Genomic DNA, 21,890 nt, shown 5'->3' on the forward strand with positions numbered 1-21,890 from the left:
ACCTGAAACTTTAGCTCAGTCTTCCGTAAGGTTGCTAAAGTGACTAACGAATAACACACCAGACCAGTTCATTTCACATCAGGGACAAACTAAAAGTTCTAATGAAATCATATTAAGACAAAAGTTGTTTATTAAATATAGCTATGTATATTCATAACACTACAGTCATTAAAAAGTAAGCACACAGAAATTACATAAATACAATATAAACACTACAAATTATATGCAAATGTTTTGAAAATACAAGGATCAGTGATTATTTTGTTATTTTGAGAGGAAGAGAAAGGAATGTTTACACTGAATATCTTAACATGAAAGAAACTAGTCATTCCAAAGTGAACACATAACATATCGAACATCTGACAGAGAGAACATCTCACAGAGAGAACACCTCACAGAGAGAACATCTCACAGAGAGAACACCTCACAGAGAGAACATCTCACAGAGAGAACACCTCACAGTCATGGAAACGTGCTGACAGAGAAGCACCTACAACTCCTCTCTGTCTTCTCATCTTGGCATTATTTTAGCAGCAGACAAAAATGGTACATATTAAATATATCATACAATATATTCTGCTTAGATTTTTGGAATACACATACAAAATATTGCAACACATGTTACATTTCCTTAAGCACACTGAGATTGCTCTGGGTTTTAAGAATGTAACATCCATATTCTTTAACCTAAGCTGTAAAAATGAGTCCTGACAACAGGCAAAATACGAGAGTAAGGAGAAACTTACTATCTTAACAGGTACTCTTTCCACTGTCATAATTCTTATGCAGTGGTATACCATAGGTGTGTGGCATTATAAGTGCTTTCATAAGCAGTTCTAACACATCAATTCAGATCACACTGAATCACGGTGACACACGGGACAGGAACAAACTGGCTGGATCCAGTCTGTATTACTGACCTAACTCACATCTAACCTCACCCAGGAATTAGGTCTTGCCATACCAATGCTGATGCAATTTGAACACTTGCTGTAACACCTGAAGTAATCCCATAATTCAGGCCTGGTATCCTAATCACAGATTAAAGCCCCGCCGAACAAAATCCTGCTGTCAGTGGAGACTCTGAGTGAGCACTAGGTGTGTGGGTGCAACTTTAATTCGAGACGTTGGAATCTGTGTAAAAAACACAAAATAATTTTAACAAGAGCTGTTTTCCAGGGCTGACTCCTTTACAGTGTACCCTAGGTTCATTTCTGCTATGGGTCTTCCGCCAGTTGATCTTGCATTAAAGGCACTGTGAGACTCTCACAGTCGAGTGGTCCTTCTCCTGCTTCTGAACAGCTGTCTTAGTGACGTTGTCTTCTCACTACTGGAGCTTTAGGATGAGATTAGCCAAAGGAAGAGTGAATTAACACCACCACCACCATGAAAGTGCTTTCAGATTAGGACAGTGATCAATATGGAATCAATTTAGTTGAATGAGGTTATTAAAAGTCTTAGATATGACAAACTGAAGGGATTTATTTTTACTGTAATTAATTACTTAATTAAAGTAACCAATTAATTTAGTTAATTAATTTAAAACATATATATTTTTAACATCATCATGAACTGTACCCATTCTGAAGTGAAGAATTTAGTACTATTGTTGGTTAATGCTTAGCTCATGAGTGCTAACCCAGCATGCTATAGTCTCACCAGTCACTCCCAGAGCATTTTGACTTCTCATGAGTGCTAACCCAGCATGCCATAGTCTCACCGGTCACTCCCAGAGCATTTTGACTTCTCATGAGTGCTAACCCAGCATACCATAGTCTCACCGGTCACTCCCAGAGCGTTTTGACTTCTCATGAGTGCTAACTCAGCATGCCATAGTCTCACCGGTCACTCCCAGAGCGTTTTGACTTCTCATGAGTGCTAACCCAGCATGCCATAGTCTCACCGGTCACTCCCAGAGCATTTTGACTTCTCATGAGTGCTAACCCAGCATGCCATAATCTCACTGGTCACTCCCAGAGCATTTTGACTTCTCATGAGTGCTAACCCAGCATGCCATAGTCTCACTGGTCACTCCCAGAGCATTTTGACTTCTCATGAGTGCTAACCCTAACCCAGCATGCCATAGTCTCACCTGTCACCTGTCACAGAGCGTTTTGACTTCTCATTCCTTCCCAGTGAGGTAATCTGTAGCTTCAGGCTTCTACTAAACTTTCTTGTCTTAGTTTCCTCTGCCTGGATAAACAAATGCAAACAATTAATCCAAGCTAGTTCATTCAACAACAAAACTCAAGACACACATCCTCATACTAGTGTTAGGACACTGAACGGCAACATGACACACAAGGACAATTATTAAATTACAGAACTGTAATTTTGAAGTAATCTTGCTGAGTAAAAAATATTATTTCAGTTAAGATATTAATCTGGTGATTGTCATTTGGTTGTTTGGTTATTAGTCTGGTAATTTTTCTTTGGAACGTATAGGGTAACTAATTACTACAATAGGAAAGTTATGTGAAAATAGGTTACGTTGACGTTTTAGTAAATCAATCAACAGTTCAACTGCATTTTTTTTTTTTTTACATTTTGTGGTAATCTCAAATTGCATTTCAACAATAAATTTACATTCCAAACTGATCTCACGTTACAACATGTTGGATCAACACACACATAACCAGTTTTGCTCGGTGTGTATCCTGGTGACTTTGGAAACAAACTGCTAAAGAGCGCACATGCACTTTTCTTACCGGCCGGATGTTCTCGGGTTCCTCTAGTAAGACATCTGTGGACATGAACTGTCCACCTTTGGAGGATTTAGCTCGGTCTGCGTGAGACACAGAACAACCCCATTCATCACTGCTCCAATAGGTAGGAACAGGAGTAGGAGATTCATGGCTGAACTGGACTTAAACGGTTCCTTAGAATTTGCCACAGTATCTTCACAAGTGCTGGCACAGAGATCAAGAAAACATTTACTTCTACATTACTGCTGCATAACCATATCATTTATTGTAACGACAGCACACACAATTATGTTCCTTAAGCTCTTGTTCTGTTGCTGTGGTGGGGAAATATTGCGACTCACTCTGCTGCTGGAGAAAAGCTCGTGTGTCAGACACAGTCCTGCGGCGGAAGGCATGAGACAAGAAGTCAGGCGGTTCTTCCAGACCCCAGAGCTCCGGCCTTTCTCCGTCTGCACAGTTAATTGCACCTTGCTGCGAACAAACAGACTGCAAAAAAAAATACAAAGCAATTAGATTAATCCAAATACTCCACAGCCCCGAAACATTCAGATGACTTATGAACATTCAAATGACTTATGAACAAAAAGACTGCAGAAATCCAAACATTTAAGTCAAATGACAAATACACACAAACCAATAGAGTTTAACATGCATATCCAATAAAGCATCCAATAAAGGATACAAACCAGCCAGGTTAACAAAAATACCAAAGAAAAATCACATTATACAAATACTGCACAAACGAAAAGCCATGCTGACACAAATACTGCACAAGCCAACCCACTTAGGTTAAGACAAATACTGCACAAACCCACTCAGGTTAAGACAAATACTGCACAAACCCACTCAGGTTAAGACAAATACTGCACAAACCCACTCAGGTTAAGACAAATACTGCACAAACCCACTCAGGTTAAGACAAATACTGCACAAACCCACTCAGGTTAAGACAAATACTGCATAAACACACTTAGGCTAAGATAAATACTGCACAAGCCAACTCACTTTGGTTAATACTGCATATCAAAACTGTGGGTAATAGAAGCACATCAAGCACACAGTCAGCACAAATGCTGCGCAAAGCAAATGGCTTTGCTATAATCGTAACTGCTTTATGCACTTTATTCTTGTCTCGTTCCAGACTTTTCCGGGAGCCTAAAGTGAGCTGAGAGGTTTTATAATTCATGCCAACCACTTCAATCTACTCGTTTAGTGCTTTTCAGGGCAGACACTGTCACAGCAGATATAGTCACAAAGCAGGTGCCCTGAGCCCACTGAACTCATCACAGGAGACCATGAGACGCAGCATCCATAGGAACCGAGACTGATAAACCAGCATGACCTCTGGCAACCCAGGACAGGTAGGAAGACAGAGATCTGCTAATATTTTACAGAGGTATTACAGTCATCCTGGACACAATTTTAAGGCACAAATGTTTGGCTTGTTTTTAGACAAAACTAACTTCCAACTAGCTAAATATAAAACCCTAAAAGTAACCTTCAACTCAACCTAACCTTATAACGCAGAGAATTTATTACATTTGTTTCAGTGGGATATTAACAATCTGAATATATATCACCTAGAGGCACCCATTCAAATAACTGGACTTATCTTGGAATTTCTGTCCTCATTGAGGATGTGTGACTGACTCTATAGACCCATCTATCTACTGCAGGGACTTTGTCTCACCTTCCTCTCAGTCTCCCGCCGGCAGTCTCGGAGAGTCTCGACCTCCGCCTGCAGTCTCCGGTTCATCTTCTGCAGCCTGGCCATCTCCTGCATCACCTGGCACACCTGCTCCAGGTAGAGAAGGCCAGGAGACAGCCCCGTCTCTGTGTTGCCTTCAGCCTGCTGATACACACCCAACCGCACGCACATATACACATCCCCATCAATAAGAGAGACTGGGAATTCAAAGCTTCCAGTCCTGTGCTATGCACGGTGCACATGTCATCCCCTATAAGGTGCCCTTTGACCTCTCTACAGTGCACTTCTGCCCTCTGTAGTGCAATCCTGCACCTTAATGCTTCTGATACTATATTGTGCTGGTAGAAAACTAATTTTGTTAAATAAACTAATATGTTGCAACTGACAGAATTGCCATCTAACTCCACTTTTTTACCTCCAAAACAAATCAGCTAAAAAGTGCCTTCTCATTCATTTGAACACACCTTACATTTCAAAAGATAACAAGCCTTTGCCAGCCAAATGCCAAGAACGTATAAAATCTGATTAGACAACAAAATAGCTATAAAATGTTGCGTTCTTTAACCTCTCACATATGCGAAAGCTCTCACACACGTCCTGCACTCACTGCAATCTGCGAGCGCATTCTAGACACCCCCGCATTCCTGCTGAACCTCTCTGCCTTGGACCCATTCCAGTCATGCCTCACCTGAACCGACCGGTTTGCAGAAACAGCAGCGTCGACCGTGGCACACAGCGCACACAGTGCACGCGAACGTCTTTAAATAAACGTGTGATTATTGCCTCACTCAGGTATGTGAGAGGTGAACGTCTAATTATCTGACTTTGTCATAAAAGAAACTATGAAATTGGCCATTTGCAGACCAATAAATGTGATATGGTATGAAGTTCAGGCATCACGGGGCCTTGTTTTATTTACGTCCTGTTGACAAATTAAATGATTTTGGTCTTAGATGATTAGTCTACATTTGCCAAAATCAGATACATATTTTTTTTTGTGATTGTATATAGCCCAGTTAAAGTAAACATGGTAGACGCTTCCTTTTGTTAACTCACGTGCCCTTCCTTCTCCATCACCCCAACAGCTACTTTGCATTGGCTAGTCACTTTACTAGCTATATCTGTCCTATGCATTTTCTAGGCGTCCCGTTAGAGACTGTAGCACGTGAGATATGGCCAGATAAGATCTGGATGGCGAGCCACATTCTTAAGAGCTCTGTAGTAGTCTGGCTAGCAGGTTTATGTTCATGACGCTGCCACTGCTGGGCTGTGACCCCAAACATCCAGCCAACAGGGGCTCTGCATGCTTTTTGTCTATACTGTAAAGTGGGTGTGTTACAGGGCATAAATCACGACCGGAAAGGTAAGAACACAACGTTTGAAGTAAATGTGAACTAAAATCTGATGGTGGAATGCTAACTGAGCCGTATGCTCGGCCAGAACAGACAAAGTTGCGTTGCATACAGACCAGGGGGAAGAGAAATCACGTTCAGCCACCAGTCATGTATTCACGCACGTGTTTCCACTTGTGCATCTACACAAACGTGTGAATGAGCCGAACATAGTAGGAAATGAAACAGTTCCAAACAACACTTTCTGTGAAGTAATTAGCAAGTTATTTAGAATTACAACCATTCCATTAGAATATGCCTGTTTTTAAACTTTTTGTGTAGATCTTTTGTTAATGTCACCAATGTTAGTACAGTGCTTTTGTTTGGTGGAGACAATAACTGGGTCCATTGCAACATTACCAGTGTGCAGTAGCTTATAAGCAGGAGCCAAAGAGTACTGTACCTCTGCCAAGTCTGTGGTACTGAGGGCGTGCGGCTGTGCTGTGTGTGTTCGTTGGTGGTTTTCTGCCGAACCCTGTTGATGGGTGGGCTGTTGGTAAGCTTCTCCTGCGCAATGGCACACTCGGAAGCTGGAGACTGTGTGAGCGCGCCGGCGGGTACCCTCGTCCACGCCTGGCTCTGGGGAGCTCTTCCTTGTATCCTGTCTCCAGGCTGGCTTAGCTCTGTCCAAAGCCTGCTCCACTGGCCCTCCCTTGGCTGTGGTTGACTCCACATACCCCTCAGCTCCTCTGGAGAGCCACGACAAGGAGGAGGAGCACCGAGATGGACCTAGGGAGGAAGAGGAGGGTGGCGTATCTTCGGTGGTCTGTATGGGTGTGCTGGACAGTGGGGTCTGGGCGCTGGCCACTGACGGCAGCTCCACGCCAGAGTCCTCAGACTCCGACCGAAGCGTGATTCCCGGGAACCTCACGGTGTCTGTGGATGTGGAGTAACTGCCGTTAGTATCTAGGCGACTCTCCGAACCCCCACCAAGGAAAGCTGCGGCTGGGTATCCCTCTGCGACCCAGGTCTCTAGCAGACACCCGAAACTCCTATACAGATTCATTATTCCACAGGTCTGTCTCTGCCTCGCTCTCCCGGCCTTCTCCTACGCTGCCCAGCCTCTCTCCTGTACCCCCGTCCTCTACCCTGGCTAGAGAAGTTTGCTCGCTCCACATGTACCTTCCTGTGTGCCGAACAGACACCAATTCCACCTGAGAGGTGCTAACTGACTGCAGCTAGCAGGAAGTAGGTTTGAAGGTTGTGACACTGAAATCAAGGAATCCCAAAAGGACTGCCCACATTCCTTTCTACGGCATCTTGGAGTGGAATTGTGACACTTGTCTTCTCGCGCTTCCACTGTCATTCTCCCTGCCTGTCTGTCTGCCCCGACATGTCAGAACCTGAGAGCTCTGTGCCAGAATTCCTGGAGCAAAGAACACAGAAACTGGGAGTACGTGGAAAGCCAAGCGTACCGAAACTCAAAAGTGAACATTTCTGGGTAACTCCAATTTCATTGGTATACTGGTCACAAGTAGCATAATCTATCCAATATTTAGTCCAGTCTATCAACTCAGATCTACCTGTCAACAAACATATCAGATACTTCCATTGGTAATGAAGATTAATACTCTGTCTGTTGCCTAGATATGTGGATGGAGTAGACAGTAGGAACTCCTATAATATCATTCATTTCACCACCATCAGACACTTTACTGTGTAAACGTCTTGGGCCTCACAGGACATTCTATGCTACGTAAATGCTAGTGTGTATAAACACTAATACAATTCAATTAATTAACATTAAAATAAAAAAGTAACAAGAAGTTATGCTTTCCAAAAAAAAAAAAAAAGTGATATCTTTTGGGGGGAAATACTAAAATGAAAAGATGCAACTTGGATGAAATTACCATGTGGCCAAATCTTTGAGCAAATAAACACAGATAAGCTTAAAAACACGACTTTCTTAGCTGGAGTTACACTTTTGTATAGTACTTTATGCAGAGCATTCAAGGCAGTAACTTGGCAGAAAAGCATTCCTGCAGTCTGATAAGGTCTGATAAGGTATGCATTCCTGCATGTTGAGATGAGGAGATGGTGCACCTTATCAGAGAGACGGCCATTCTCTTCAGTCCCCTGCTTTCACAGCGTGTTAACTGTTATTACCAAACCAGAATTCTTATGTGGCAAAACTGAAATGGTCGCTGTGTTCTTACAGCTATAATGCGTATTTGGTTACTGTAATTTAGTTGTCCTGATGTTTGTTTTGTGCCTTTTTGGTTGTAAACCTAAAGTAATGAAATTAAAATGATTTCCTTCCCATGTCCTTAAGCCATCCAAAGCTCTCATTGCATTTCAAACTACATTAGTACCTTCTCTTCAACTGAATCTCCACATAAACACTTGCTCTCATTCAAATGCCCCAAATTCCTTTCTTTACCCCCCCCCCCCCCCCCCACCACCACCACACCGGCACTGGTATGTGACCCGGGGGGGCGTTTTGACCATTCTTTAGCACTGATGTTACTGTGTGTAAGAAAGCAACATTATTATATTTCAGTAATTCTGTTAGTAGCTTAGTAACTACGTATACTCTTTGCAAAACAAGCAAGCAAAGAGAAAAGCTAACGCTTCTGGTGTTCAGGACAAACAAGACTGGTAGTTCTGAAACTGTCCACACGAGGGCGCCAGGCCACCATATATGAACGCCTCGGGTTGGCGCAGCAGCGCAGAGAACAGGTGTCAGTAAAATTTGTAACGCGCCACTTTACAATTTCTAGACTTCGTTTAAACTCATGTAGAGGAGGACCTTGAATCATTTAAATGCTTTTGCTCTAGAAAAACAGCATTTTTTGTAGCTGTTAGGCTATTTATGTAAGTTTAGCCTGTTTTATTCTAAGAGGGTTAACAGACTGTAGCTATATTAATAAATAGCGTACAAAAATGCGCGTTGAAATTGGGATTTTAAAATTGTACGTCCTCAAAACACACAGTAGCCTGGAGGTTTCAGCTATGATGCATTTATTACTGCAGATCTGCCAGTAATTGGCCTAGTAGATGTTTGGCGCAGTACTATTACAATATCCAAAGCTCAGTAATAAATATCATCACTTGAGGCCAGTTTATTAGTGACAAACCGCTGGACTAGTGAAGCCCCACCGGGCTGAAACACCTGCGCGTTCGCTGCTAACGTCTTTAACTCGTCACTACGGCAACCGTGAAAACACACCGGCGACCGACACAGTACCGGTGCCGTCTGGCTGCTCCCCGGACGCTGCCAACGAGCAAAGGAGCGCCTGCATGGAGCAGTTTCCCCCCAAATTTAGCAAGGTGTTGGTCACCCCCGACCCTCATTACACACCAGGGTAAGTACAACAGGAAAAGCGTTTGGCATCTTAAAACGTTACTGTCGACTATGAACAACATGGTTTTGTTTGTTTGTTTGTGTGTGTGTGTGTGTGTGTGTGTGTGGGGGGGGGGGGGGGGGGTATATTGTAGTGGTCGTGCAGACCTGTTTATTTCTTTCTTTCACCGTTAGAATAGACTAGTAGCCTACGAACACTGAAACGCTAAACACAGCGAGTTGTGGTAGGGGCTGTGTAGTTGCAGAAGTTACCCAGGGAAACCTCGCTTCCTCTTGTAAAAAGAACTGGAAGAGCAGGGTAGTTTGTGCACACGGAGGAACCGCCAAACACTTCACTATTACTTTTTTTTTGTTGCGTGAACTTAAGCAAAGTCAAAACACACAATACACCAGCATGCATTTACTCTGTATAAAACACTGCCATAATAATAATGATAATTCTAACACTCTAGTATTTGCTACACAGGTACGCAGGCTACTGCCCACAGCTGAAATACCACCTGGGGGAGACGTACGGAAAGCTGACGGCCAAGCTCCTCACCTGTCCGGATATCTCCCACTCTCGCAGACTAGTGCTGCAGTCCACGTCCACGGAGACGCCCATGCAGCTGCGCGCTGAGATCTGGAGACGTCACACAGCACATGGCAGGCAGCTGCAGAGAATGATACCAGGCTACACGGGTTAAAGCTTCACTCACACACACACAGAGACCCAGACACAGAGAGAGAGAGAGAATGATTTCAAAATTGTAGTAAAGTACACAGAGTTTTCAGAAAAACAGGACGTTTCAGACAGAGGTCCTTCATCAGCTGTATACGCAAAGTGCTTCTGAATCAGCAGCAGGACAGGAGGAACATGTTTATATATGAAACTGTAGATGTTTAATTCATAACATTCATTCCATGGGGTCTAAAGTTCCAAGAGTGTAGATCAGTTCTTTTTCTTTGGGTTTCCTAATTTAATTGCTACCATATAAACAACTGGCAATGTAAACAGATTTGTCATTAATGCAGGGTCCATTACTATTAAAATGTCTTGCCACTGGAAATGACAAGTCCTTAATTCTTATGGTCCGAAGGGGTTCAACAAACCGATCTTTAAGCCTTCCCTTGGTTTCTCCAATATAAAGCAGATTACATCTCTTGCAGTAGACAACTACTGCAGTGATGCATGAGGAGGAGTAGGTGATGACGGTTAATACTTTAGTGCCAGTTAATTTAGTGGTTGTGATTTATATTTACATGCAGCACATCGAGAGCAGTTGCAGGCTACAGTGCTACAGCCATTATTTGAATGATCATTTATCTCACTCTTGATGAGCATGTCTTTGATGTTTTTGTCTTGTCTTTATATATATATAGTGTGTGTGTGTGTGTGTGTGTGTGTGTGTGTGTGTGTGTGTGTTTGTTACTCTTAAGGTTTCGTTCCTAAAAGTCAGAACTACTTCTCAAAGACGTACGCAGAGACTTGTCGAGAGGCCCTGAGAGAGTTTGACTCTGATCAAAGGAGGAGAGTTCAGCTGGATCCTGAAGAGAATGAGCCCACAATCACCTATACACTCCCTGACTTTAAAGTAAGATACACACCTAGGCACGTATGCACACACACTGAAGTTTTACCCTACTGAGACCCAGACTATGTTGATGATGCATTTTTAATTTCTCCTAACACCTGGTAAACCACCTGACAACTACAGAAACTAAGCAATGTCTTCAGACAAGGAGTAGTGTGTGGATAAAAAATAGTCTCTTGAGAGGACAAAGTGATTAGATTCACCTAACAATTTTAAAATGTCAGTGTTTCATGAGGTTAAGTAAAAATCATAGATACCAATTCACCCTCTGCCTCCGCTGTGAGCCCCCGGTGTTGAGCAGCTCCTGGTTAAATATGAATGCAGTGGAGTTCAGGTCACATAGTGTGTGCTCTGTAAGATATACCAGTGGAAACCATCTCCAACAGTGCCGTCACTGTAACCTCAGAGCGCATAGTCTCTGTTCATCTCATGTCACGCATCTCCTGAACTGCCGGGATCCAGTCTCTCTTACCACAGGCACCAAACCCAAAGCTTAACCTCATCCCTCTCACATGTTCCAAATGTATCTGTGAGGTTTCCGAACTTCAGAAAAGGTTTTTCCGTGGATGATATCATGTCACACGTTAAGTTGTAATACTGAGATGGTAAGTATGTCCATCTGAGAGTCTGACCTCAACCACAGCCACAGTCCTTCCTTCTTCCACTGGGAATTTAGTCCCTCGGCAGTCAGTGAATCTGGTCTGTATGGAGCAGGTCTGTATGGAGTAGGTCTTAAGGGGCAGATCCATGTGGGGCTGGTCTGTATGGGGCAGGTCTGTGTGAGCTCAGTTAAGATCATTTTAGATCTGCTCGTAAAATTGTACACTCTTGTAGGGTTCATCAGATATTCCCATTCCTGGAGCTCTAAGGTTTGGCAAGTTGACTGATTGAGTGATTATGTGGTAGAACCTTACTGATCCCATGGGAAATGATCTCGGGAGGAAATTATTGTCTTGTACAATTGCCAGCATACTTGGCTCTGCCACACATGATCCATTAAGCACTTGAAACTGGAGGTGGAAACCACTGTCAGATTAATGACCCCTGTCAGATTACTGACCTCTGGGCAATATGTGTCCAGGAGAAGGGCAGATCATGCCTGGATAATCATGTTTTTTGTTGTTCTGGTTTTTTAGCCACAGAAGCTGAACACGCCTCTGACAGCCATCTGTAAAGAGCCTGTTTCTTATAAAGCTGTGGACCGATGGAAGCCACAAGGCTCTCCATACTTCATAGAAGACAGCAGTCCACATAAATACTTCATCTCAGGCAAGTCGCACAAGACACAATGACAGAATGTGAGAGTGTCCACTAACCATGTCTGACATGCACATACTGTGTCAGGGGCTCTCAGGGCCAGATGCCCCAGTACTACACAGTTTAGTGTTTGTCCTGCCCTAACATAGATTTAACTGGAGAACCCCTAACTGTGCTGTGCAGGGTTACCAGAAATATAAGTGAAAACTAGTGTTTTTGTATATATGCTTGCAAAAAATATGTATACAAATATTTTTAATTAAAATAAGTTACCAAAAAAAAGTTTATTTACTCACTCTCAGTTGGTATATTGTCCAGTTATCACAGCCCCTGTTCTTTCTGGCATGGAATCTAAATGTGTCTGCGAAATTTGAGAATTCACATTATTCCAGCACTTTTGTTGTTACCATTTTAATGAAATATGGCTTGGACGTTTAAAAAAGCTACGCTAAATCTGTCTCAAATTTAATTAACATATTCTTGGCTAAATATAAGCTGAGTAAAATGTTTTATTATTTTTTGATAAATGATGAAATAAAAGCAGTCCTGGGTAGTGGATTAAGACCTTTGTGCCCTGCTGCACACTCTGCAGTACATGACCCACGTGACCCCACAGTATGGGAGGCGCACGTGACCCACCGTGTGGGAGGCCCGCATGACCCACAGTGGGGGAGGCGCACGTAGTGCCCACTGATTGGCAGTGCTGTCTCGTTAGCACCAGCTGATGAATGAGATGCCTGTGAGTGAGTGAGAATATTGCGGTACTGTTCCTGCAGGGTTTACTGGTTATGTGCCTAAAGCCCGATTCCTGATTGGAACCAGCTACCCAGTCACCACCAACAAGGCACTGATACAGTTTGGTAAGGAGATGAAGGCTGGTTACAATGCCCTCAGCCTGGAGAGAGAAGCGGCTGAGAATCTGCCCCAGGTCCACACTATCTACCCCTCCCACCAAGGCCTGATGCCCTCGTACACAGGCCATGTGCCAGGTAGCAAAGCACTTTCTTTTTCTTCCTTGAAGTTCACTGATGTAGGACCAGTGCATTTCCTTTCTGTAGAATAACCTGTGGCAGTGCCTACTGTGAAAATAGCTACTATTAAAAAAACTTGGTAGCAGAAGTTTTCAGCTGTGGTGCTTTGGCAGGTTAAATGTAATTTTAATTTTCACTTTTTTAGGAAATGGGATGTTATTTTTTAGCTGTGTTGCCAAAGCAGAGCTGATCTTGTTTTTATGCCAACAGGGTACAAATTTCGATATGGCCACCCGTTTGGACAGCTCACCAGCGAAGCATTCAGCGGTACCCGCGGAGAGAAGAAGAGCAGGACAGGAGTCCTGGACCTCTAGCTGGACCGTGCCAGCAGGTCTGGGCCTCCAACTGCAATTAAAGGAATCTGTGTTGGCTAAAACACAACAAGACTTGGTTTTGAATGGAAACCTGTAGGTTTGCATAGGGAACTGTTCTAAAAGTACATTCTAAATCTACTTAAAATGTGATTATGACATATTGTTTTTACTTGGCAATTTTAAGATGGTAAAAAAAAATTAATGTTCAATATATCACATAATTATAAAATATGTATAAAATGACTAGTAAAGCACTCTAGAAATATTATGTTGATCATTTTGTCTTTCTATAGAATGTTTTTTATTAAAACATCAAAAGTGGATTCTCAAATTCTTTTTGAAGAATTGTTTAACTTGGCACATAATACATGAAATGTCCAAATTGTAAATATGGTTAGACAAACCTTTATTGTGAAAGTTAGTGGGGAAAGAGGGGAATCACAACATCAGATGTGTAACCTAAACTGCTTTACATTTAAAACGACTTACAATTATGAGTGAGTACAACTTAAGCAATTGATGTTTAAGGGTCGTGCTCAGGGGCCCAACAGTGGCGGGACTTGAACCGGTAACCTTCCAATTACAAGTCAAGCACCTTAACCAGTGAGCTACCACTGCTTTAAAGGACTGTGCCTGAGGCGGGACCAGACTCTGCATAGTACATCTCCATTCACAGGAAAACACCGTCACCACCTCCTGATGCTGAACCTACACTACATTTTATCAGTCAGTTAACTTTGCATGCATTTTACTACAAAGACTCATTTAAACTAACTGAAGATTAAGTGCTTTACAGAAATAGTAGTTTATTGTCATGCAATAAATCTTATGTTAACTGGGAGCACAGAGAACACTGAACCTCAGTAGTGGAAGTCAATAGTAGCAAATATATCGATTAAAAGTAGTTCAGACTTATAAACAAAATGCCATAAACAATCTTTGTACTTTTCAATTGAATTCAATTGAAATGCTACCTTACTTTTGGCTTAATCCGTGCCCAAGGTTATTCATCTGACCCTTAAAAAGAGTCTAGAGTGGCTTACATGGGTCCGTTTCTGTCTCGCTAAGGTGTTCTGGGCACGATGGAGAAATGCAAGTGTGTGTGGGTCGATGACTTGTTTACATTTCACTCAGAAAATGACAGTTTTCAGCAGGGCATACTTTCATTATTGTTTAAAAAATGGACAAACTCATCCTGGCATCTTTAGAAAACTGAGCACTTAATATTCAGTATTAATAGCAGTCGATCAGGAATGCAGCTGTGGCTGTGGACGGATTGTTCTTTTGTTCCACAGCCTGTCCGTCTTACCAGCCCAGACCGACTGGACCAGCAATTCCACCTTTGATGCTCCCATCTTGAGCCATTGTGACGGTAGCCTGAATGAAGACAAAAGACAAAACCTATAACTTGATTTAGCTCATGAAGACCTTGACAGTTAGTTTGTACACTGAAGCACTTCTGCATTAAAACTTGAAAACACTAAACTGCATGTTCCCATTCCTCTTCATACAGTCCCAGTTCTCTGTCCTATTCATAGAGGGCAGCTATGAATTCAGGCTTCTGCATCAACTCATTAGAAATATGCCTAATTAAAATATGTGAAGTCTTGCCTGATGATAAGTACAACTTGACAAATTGAGAGAGGTGTATTACTCTACTGGAAGGAAAATCACTCAGGAACCCGCAGACTTGCGAGCACTAGAGGGCGACCAGCAGTGCTGGCTCTCTTCTCTGTACTGACCTGCTTCTCTTGGTTGGCATGCTTCTTTTTTGTGTGCTGTCCATTGCCACTGGAGTGCTGATCCCCGAGCCAAATAACCAAGCCCAGTACAGCTCTCCAGTGGCCTTGCTGCCTGGAGACGTCGCCGAGACCCTCCCTGTTCTACTCTCCCTGTTTTCCACTATCAGCTCTACACCTCCTGCTTGGGGAGGGCTATGGGAGCAGATGTCCATCTCAGCAAGCCACCATCCGGCTCTCTCTCTTCTAGAGCACACAGGAGACACAGAATTCTGTCGCTGTCCTGCAGAGAGCAGCTTGGGAAGCTTACAGAACCTACCCACACAGCCTGTGAGCTTCTTAGTCATGTGTGTGCTACAGGCTGCGTGACTCTCAGCCTGGGCCAGAGTGTGTAGTGCGTTTTCCTCCTTCTCTCTAGGCCTTTCTGGAGAGCTGACCCTCCTCGGGTTGGGGGATATCTGCAGGAACGTGCAGGCAGACAGGGGAAGAGGTCCCGAGGTGGGTATCGGACGCTGCTCTGGCCTGCTCTGGAGCCTGAGCTCAGAGAGGAGGTGGAGGTCAAAGGGTAGATGGGACAGCGGCTGCAGCAGAAGGAGAAGCTCCTGGAACAGAGACCCACATGCTGGGCCTTGAGATAGAGTAAGGAAAGCCCAGGGGTGGTAGTACTCAGTTACCACACCTGAGAGAGAGGGAGGGAGAGATGTAAAGAGCAAAAGAGAGATTATTAATAGTAGTAGTGATAGCAGTAGTGGTAGAAGTAATAATGGTAGTATTCATCTCTGTTGTAGTAGTAGGAGGAGTACTGTTGCTGTAGATGTTATTATTAGTAGTAGTGTTTTTACTATAATAATGTCTACCTGCTATGTGCCAATACAATATTTAAATCTATTTTACCTTTTTGTTTACCATTCAGCATTATTAAATTTAATTTTTTTAAAGATTAGGTCATACAGGTGTGAATATTTGTCATGCCAATAAAGCACCATTGAATTAGAGTGAACTGGTGAGGTGAGTAATGTGAATTGACATTTCAATGACACCAGCAGTGGTGATGAGAGAAGTGTTAGTGTGAAACACCACTGCTTACCTGCACAGGTGTGTAAGTGATGAAACCACGCCTCCAAAGCACGCAAGCTGTGGAACAATAATACTATTATTATAGAATAGTTTATGTTGTCTAAATTGCTTTCTAAATTGCTTTAAAACTGGAACCTACTTCAGGAGACCTAAGAAGAAAGCATTAAGCCTCAAATTGTGACTGGTTAACTGTGAGCACTTCCTAACAACTGAAACCAGACTGTGGAGAACACGGGTAGATGGGCCTGAAACAAAAGAATCACACATGCACAAAACTACAATAACCACAAGGATGTAATACCAACATCAGTACCAAATGCTAAATTTGAATCATGAACCAGGATTCCGGATTCCCCCAACCTGGCTGTGAAGATGCCTCCACCACGCTCCATGGTTTATTATGCTGCTGTCCAACAACCAAGTCATGCTTGAAGGCTTTCAGCCCATCCTGCAGAATGTTCCGGATTGCGGGGCAAAGCTGTCCCAGGACTAGCTTACTGATGCTGGGACACAGCAAGCTGTTGCCCAGTCTGATCTGAGATCAGATTGTAGCACAGTCAGTAAAGTCTCCCTAAGTGGTCAGAAATGTCTTTAAAAGCTACACTGGAACACTAGCCCAAATCCTGCTACTTTTATTCCTAAACCTGTTCTAATTGGACCTGCTACAGCTGGCTTCGTGTTGAATCTGGGGGAGAAAGTTGCCCCACTTTACACTGTTATATACACTGTATTCTTTGAATTAGGTTGTCTCCTAATCCCACCTTCTCCTCAAGATCTCTGTAGGAGCTGAAATGGGCTGTAATCAAATCCACTGCCGAGCTCACAGTTTTCAGCAGACCTCAGTGGCATAAAACACACACAGAGAGAGAGAGAGAGAGAGAGAGAGCGAGAGAGCGAGAGCGAGAGAGAGAGAGAGAGAGAGAGCGAGAGAGAGAGAGAGAGAGAGAGAAATGGTTTATGATTATGGTATATGATATATTTTTCTCTCTCCCTGTCTGCGTCAGATACATTAGTTGCATGCACTGGATGTAATAATACTTTTAGAATACTATAAATAGTATTTGCACATTGTGCAGTACCTGACTAATCAAATGTCTAAAAGGCATGAAAAAAACTGCAAAGAAGTAATCCATTCTAGAAAAATTACTTGAATTAAAATGTTCTAACACACACACACACACACACACACACACACACACACACACACACACACACAAAGAGAGAGAGGGATTAAAAAATACGTCACAATTCAAAGCAAACCCCTGCAGGGTGCTAGAAGCTGCAGAGATAAATGTGTCTGACTTGATCCTTTGTGCTGCACAGACATGAAAATCGAAATATCACACAGCAGACTGATGGAGAGAGATTCAGGGGCGGCTTCTGGCGCTCTGTCACAGCTCTGTCTTAATGCTATCCTTAATCCTTGATTTCATGTCCTTGCATAAGGAATTCTTCCAAGAGACAACTAAGCACTTCCGTAAGTTACCCTGGACACGAGCGTCTGCTAGAAGCTGTACGTGTAAATGTGGAGGTGTGTTCTGTGAGGGGCTTGCAGGGCTGCTGATGCAAACGCTACCTTGACAGGGTGTCTCATTCTGACAGACAGAGAGCCCCAGAAACCTCCCCTGAAACCCCCTCCAACTTTACACGCAAAGAAAATACATGTTTACAACAACTTAAAACAACTTAAACAACCCAAAATTGCAGTAAAGTACACATGCATGTGTGTAAAGAAGTCAGTTTAGAATGAATTATTAATTAATGAATCATTAATAAATGAATTAATTATGAAATGAACTATTAAATAATTAACCCAAGGGATCATTCAAGTGCTTCTTGAAGAGGTGGGTCTTTAGTCTGCATCTGAATAATCATTAGCATTCAATCTTAAAGAAACAGACTGATTCCACACTGAAGAAGCTTAAAGATGTGATGCAGGGCAACTCTCTGGGTGGCCAGTAGAGATTCTTACTTATTTGGGCCCAAAAAGCTGCATCTGGGGGCCATGGAGGTCTTCGCCCAGCACCAGATACAGATATGAGGGACATGTCAGAGGTCAGGGAGGTCCATGAGGGAATGGCTGGACAGGGACTATGAAGAGAGAGCTCACACTCTTCTTGGCTGCCTGGTCTTGAGGTTAGAATCTCCTCTCCCAATTCATGAGGAATCTGAAGTGAGGATACCTGTGTAGGAAGAGCGGACTGTAAAGAGTCGATACTCAGAAACTGCTTGACAGAAGCCAGTGGCTGACCAGCACAACACTGTTTAGGGATTGTATGGTTTTGGTCCAGACAAATTTGACCAGGGCTCTTTTCAGGCACCTTGGGTTCTAGGGTCTTGTGATCTGATTCATGGTGGGTATGGGTCTGGACCCAGTGAGGTGAAAAGTGGGACTGAACCGGACTAAGGCTGCAGGTCGAACAGACGTCTGAGCTGGACTCCAGATGGATGGAGTAGTAATTCCCCAGAGGAGAAGCTCCCAGGTGGCCAGCCAGCTGTGTGCATTTGCCTGTGTTTTTGGATGTGCCAGTCTTTTCATGTAAATGGCTGATGTACTGGCTCAGAAGTGAGCCCAGGTCCTTTTTGTGCTGCTGTCCTGATGGAGGCTGAAGAATAAAGGGCTGGATGGGTAAAGAGGTGGGTCTCTGGGCTTTAGTGTAGCGTATCACCTCTGGGGATGAGGCACAAGGTCCTACATATGACAATGATGAGAAAAGGATGTATTAAACCAAATGAAAAAGCCACCATTCCAAAAATGCCAAAAATATTGATAATGAAAACCAGATGATTTCCATTATAATTCATTGCTTATGAAATCATTTTTATCTTAATTTTTTTTTATTAGGATAATTTGGAAATAAAGACCCATTTAAGGCAAATTGTCTAATGAACATTTCATAATGCTACATAATGCTAGTTTGCTCACCCTCGAATGTAGATGGAGTACTGCAGATTACAGAGGTTGCAGAGTTTGGTGACATCTTGGCAGTATGGTTTGAGATTGCAGTTACATTTGGTCCCAGTTGAACTGTTCTCTCACTGCGGGAAGTGCTCTTGGTGTTCACACTGTTTTTCACTAAAAGTGAATCCTTGTCACCCATTCTGCTGCAAGCAAGTGTCACAAATGAGGTGACTTGTTGCTTTGAATCATGTGAGGACACATCTGTGTCTGTGTGGCTTAGACTTCTTGGCTCACATGAGGACAGGTTTATGTCTGTTTGCATTGGATGTCTTGCCACATGTAGCTGGGCTTCCTGATTTGGTGAGTTCTGGCACTCTTTAACCTCAACTCTGCTTTGAGGCTGAGCAGTGTGTTCTTGGCTATTAAGTTCTGGATCTTGGGAATTTTGGTGCCATGTCTCATTGTGTGACTTTTTTTCTCTTGCTCCTTTTGGCAGGTTCTTGATGACTGTCTGGACCCTGTTCGGCTGAGTATTCCCATCACCCTGGGAAAGAAGACACTCAGAAAGGTATCATAATAACAACAATATTGGCTTTAAAAATTACTTTACATCTTAAAGACTACAGCAGAAATAACTATAATACAATCATTAGCCTAGATGCTATACTGCTGCTACAGTACCTGGAGGTCCTCCTCAAGGACCCGCCTTTCTTCCTCTGGCTGTTTGAAGAGGTAGTATTCACCGGGTGGGGTCACACGTCCACGGCTGTGAGCCATGTTCAATGATGACGATACTGGACTCGGAAAGGACAAGGGTGAAAGGTCACAAGCCACCAGCTTGTAATAATTTTGGGCAGATGTCATTAGATGGTTTTGGCTTTGTAGCCTAGCAATGCCATTAGGAATCTCGAGAGACAAAGGATCAAAGTCTAGTGGGTGGTTGTTACAGTTTGGATCTACTCCACAAGGAGACAAGCAGAGAATGGGCTTGACATCATCATCCTGGGACATGGAAGCAGGCCAATGGGACTTCTTGGCAGGAGAGTCAAGGTCAGCTAGCATAGAAAATACAGCATTATTGGCTATGCTCTGAATGGCAGTGAAGTTATCAAGCACTCCCTCAGAGCTTTTTCTTGAAGAGTCACTGACATAATCTGTCTGGTTTTGAGTAGAGGACTCACAATCTGAGAAGGCTTTAGAAACATTTTCATTATAGTCCTCTTCATCCTCATTTTCTTGCTCCTCAAAGTCCATTAATATTCGGGTGCTATTGTTGTCCCTACAGTGTTGAGGCCCTGAGTCTAACAGGCTTCTGACCTGGTCATCTTCTTTGCTGTTCCCATACAGGTACATATCTTGGTGCATCATCTTGGCCTTCAGGTTGCATACTGGGCTACTCCCACTGCAGTGGTTGCTGTTGAAAATCCTAGGCTTAGTGGTGTTCTGCAAGGCTCTATTCTGGGTGATATTTGAGGTCCCATGGAGCTCAAAAGAGGAGTCTTCGCAGTAATTATTCAGGTCATCTCCATCCAAATAATCATCTCTCTCATTATCATTTCCTTCTGATTCAGGGAATAAATCTTTTTGCAATTGTGGGGTATCCCTGCTTTGGTAGAGGTTTAACTGGGAGGTTTGGGAGGACTTGTGTCGTCTAGTGTTTTCAACAGCATGATTTGTGTTTTTGACCTCATTATTGGAGCTTGAGTTTCTTCTGTGGCTCTGGTAGTTGCAGTCCACCTCAGGCAGCGTGATACTGGGGTTCAGGCTAAGAGACGAGGGGTTTCTGGGTCCCTGGACTGAACTGTATAGCTGACAGCTTACAGTTAGGGCCTCCCCTGGCAGCTTAACAGAAGCAGCCATTTTTCCAGTATGAAATTTAATCAGGGAAGGAACAGAGCGTTGAGACTGAATAGCTCAGAAGTTAACTCCCATAACTATATAACGTTCCACCTCCATCATAAAAAACAGACCTGGTGAAAGAGAGGAACATACAGTGTCACCTGCAGTGATATCCCTCTGCTACCTCTTCACGACTTTTGGATATCCATTCATATCCTTAACTTCACATTACAGGACATTTCATTAAATGCATAAAAACAAACAGCTCATCACTGTTGGTATTTTTAAACATACCATAATTTATTTATTTCTGCTCTAAGAACACAAAACAGGATCAAACTCTGAATTCTAAGTTTAAATGACAAAACTAGCCCACCAAGGTCAAACCATTAAAAAGGTCTACAGAGCCAAAGGATTACCCATGCATAATACTCCACCCACAACTCTACAGCCCACAACACACACTCTCTCACACACGATCTGCACTCACACATAGAATTTCTTCATATTGAAATGTACACTTACCAGCAGGGAAAAGCCAAAAAGCAAAGCCTGACCAGAAGGCAAAAGCAAAGCCATTTTCTCAGCTTAGCCTCCTTTGTTTTGATTTTGTTTTTCCCCTTCTCACCATCTCTCCCCCTCAAGTCTCCCTTTTATCTGCCCACCCTCTGTCTCGTTCCCGGTCCAGCCGTTTGGAGCCCTGCGCAGTCCTATGGCAAGAGCATCAGCAGTGCCTCTGAGCATGCTCAGTGATGCAGCGGGCAGGTGAAGGAGGCAGAGCTTGCTCTGTTCCCAGCGGGGAGGAGCTGCTGGATGCTGACTCACACACAGGCTAGACCACAGGACCTGAGAGAACAAGCTCGGAGTGCCTCAAGCGAAACACGGCAATCTTTGGCTTCGTGCCCTCGTGGGAGGGAGACATCATCGCCCTCCTCTCAGTCAACAGGTGTGGGTTCTGAACACAAAGAAAAAGCAGGAAAAAAAAACAAAACAGGGCACAGCTTATCTTAAAAATCTCTTTTAGTAAAAGTGAGCATAGTTCAAATTAG

At 43.2% G+C, this 21,890-nt stretch overlaps 3 protein-coding genes across 5 annotated transcripts; 1 reads left to right on the forward strand and 2 right to left on the reverse strand.

Annotated features, from left to right (window-relative positions):
- Positions 1–94: 94 nt before the first annotated feature.
- Positions 95–6,965, reverse strand: si:dkey-106l3.7 (uncharacterized). Of its 2 annotated transcripts, none has more exons than XM_027006450.3 (6): positions 6,208–6,965; positions 4,396–4,554; positions 3,047–3,191; positions 2,709–2,785; positions 2,093–2,193; positions 95–1,336 (listed from the first exon to the last, which is right to left on the reverse strand). In XM_027006450.3, the coding sequence occupies exons 1-6, from the start codon at positions 6,808–6,810 to the stop codon at positions 1,267–1,269; spliced, it is 1,155 nt and encodes a 384-aa protein (XP_026862251.2). In that variant the 5' UTR covers positions 6,811–6,965; the 3' UTR covers positions 95–1,266. The 2 variants fall into 2 exon arrangements, with proteins under 2 accessions (XP_026862251.2, XP_081558757.1); XM_081702631.1 differs by having other exon boundaries at positions 4,396–4,557.
- A 1,584-nt stretch (positions 6,966–8,549) lies between these two features.
- Positions 8,550–13,567, forward strand: cimip2b (ciliary microtubule inner protein 2B). Of its 2 annotated transcripts, none has more exons than XM_081702823.1 (6): positions 8,550–9,109; positions 9,575–9,753; positions 10,528–10,682; positions 11,819–11,951; positions 12,716–12,928; positions 13,181–13,567. In XM_081702823.1, the coding sequence occupies exons 1-6, from the start codon at positions 9,045–9,047 to the stop codon at positions 13,282–13,284; spliced, it is 849 nt and encodes a 282-aa protein (XP_081558949.1). In that variant the 5' UTR covers positions 8,550–9,044; the 3' UTR covers positions 13,285–13,567. The 2 variants fall into 2 exon arrangements, with proteins under 2 accessions (XP_081558949.1, XP_026862300.2); XM_027006499.3 differs by having other exon boundaries at positions 8,553–9,109; positions 9,575–9,789.
- A 106-nt stretch (positions 13,568–13,673) lies between these two features.
- Positions 13,674–21,622, reverse strand: LOC113575106 (AP-4 complex accessory subunit RUSC2). Its single transcript, XM_027006429.3, has 11 exons — positions 21,367–21,622; positions 19,684–20,972; positions 19,027–19,546; positions 18,422–18,792; positions 18,073–18,283; positions 16,862–16,938; positions 16,461–16,635; positions 16,240–16,345; positions 16,111–16,157; positions 15,027–15,702; positions 13,674–14,661 (listed from the first exon to the last, which is right to left on the reverse strand). The coding sequence occupies exons 2-11, from the start codon at positions 20,860–20,862 to the stop codon at positions 14,532–14,534; spliced, it is 3,492 nt and encodes a 1,163-aa protein (XP_026862230.3). The 5' UTR covers positions 20,863–20,972; positions 21,367–21,622; the 3' UTR covers positions 13,674–14,531.
- Positions 21,623–21,890: the final 268 nt, after the last annotated feature.

Source organism: Electrophorus electricus, chromosome 19 (genome assembly GCF_041902795.1).
Source record: "Electrophorus electricus isolate QZ-2024a chromosome 19, ASM4190279v1, whole genome shotgun sequence".
NCBI lineage: Eukaryota > Metazoa > Chordata > Actinopteri > Gymnotiformes > Gymnotidae > Electrophorus > Electrophorus electricus.

Excerpts from the sequence above, each read along its gene's own strand:
- si:dkey-106l3.7 (XM_081702631.1), bottom strand. The coding sequence starts at position 6,810 with ATGAATCTGTATAGGAGTTTCGGGTGTCTGCTAGAGACCTGGGTCGCA. Across the intron at positions 3,192-4,395 it reads GGCGGGAGACTGAGAGGAAG|TCTGTTTGTTCGCAGCAAGG; the intron begins GTGAGACAAAGT and ends TTTTTTTTGCAG. Across the intron at positions 2,786-3,046 it reads AGCTTTTCTCCAGCAGCAGA|ACCGAGCTAAATCCTCCAAA; the intron begins GTGAGTCGCAAT and ends TGTCTCACGCAG.
- cimip2b (XM_027006499.3), top strand. The coding sequence starts at position 9,045 with ATGGAGCAGTTTCCCCCCAAATTTAGCAAGGTGTTGGTCACCCCCGAC. Across the intron at positions 9,110-9,574 it reads GACCCTCATTACACACCAGG|GTACGCAGGCTACTGCCCAC; the intron begins GTAAGTACAACA and ends TTTGCTACACAG. Across the intron at positions 10,683-11,818 it reads ATACACTCCCTGACTTTAAA|CCACAGAAGCTGAACACGCC; the intron begins GTAAGATACACA and ends CTGGTTTTTTAG.
- LOC113575106 (XM_027006429.3), bottom strand. The coding sequence starts at position 20,862 with ATGGCTGCTTCTGTTAAGCTGCCAGGGGAGGCCCTAACTGTAAGCTGT. Across the intron at positions 19,547-19,683 it reads TCCTTGAGGAGGACCTCCAG|GGTGATGGGAATACTCAGCC; the intron begins GTACTGTAGCAG and ends CTTCTTTCCCAG. Across the intron at positions 16,158-16,239 it reads TTCTTCTTAGGTCTCCTGAA|CTTGCGTGCTTTGGAGGCGT; the intron begins GTAGGTTCCAGT and ends ATTGTTCCACAG.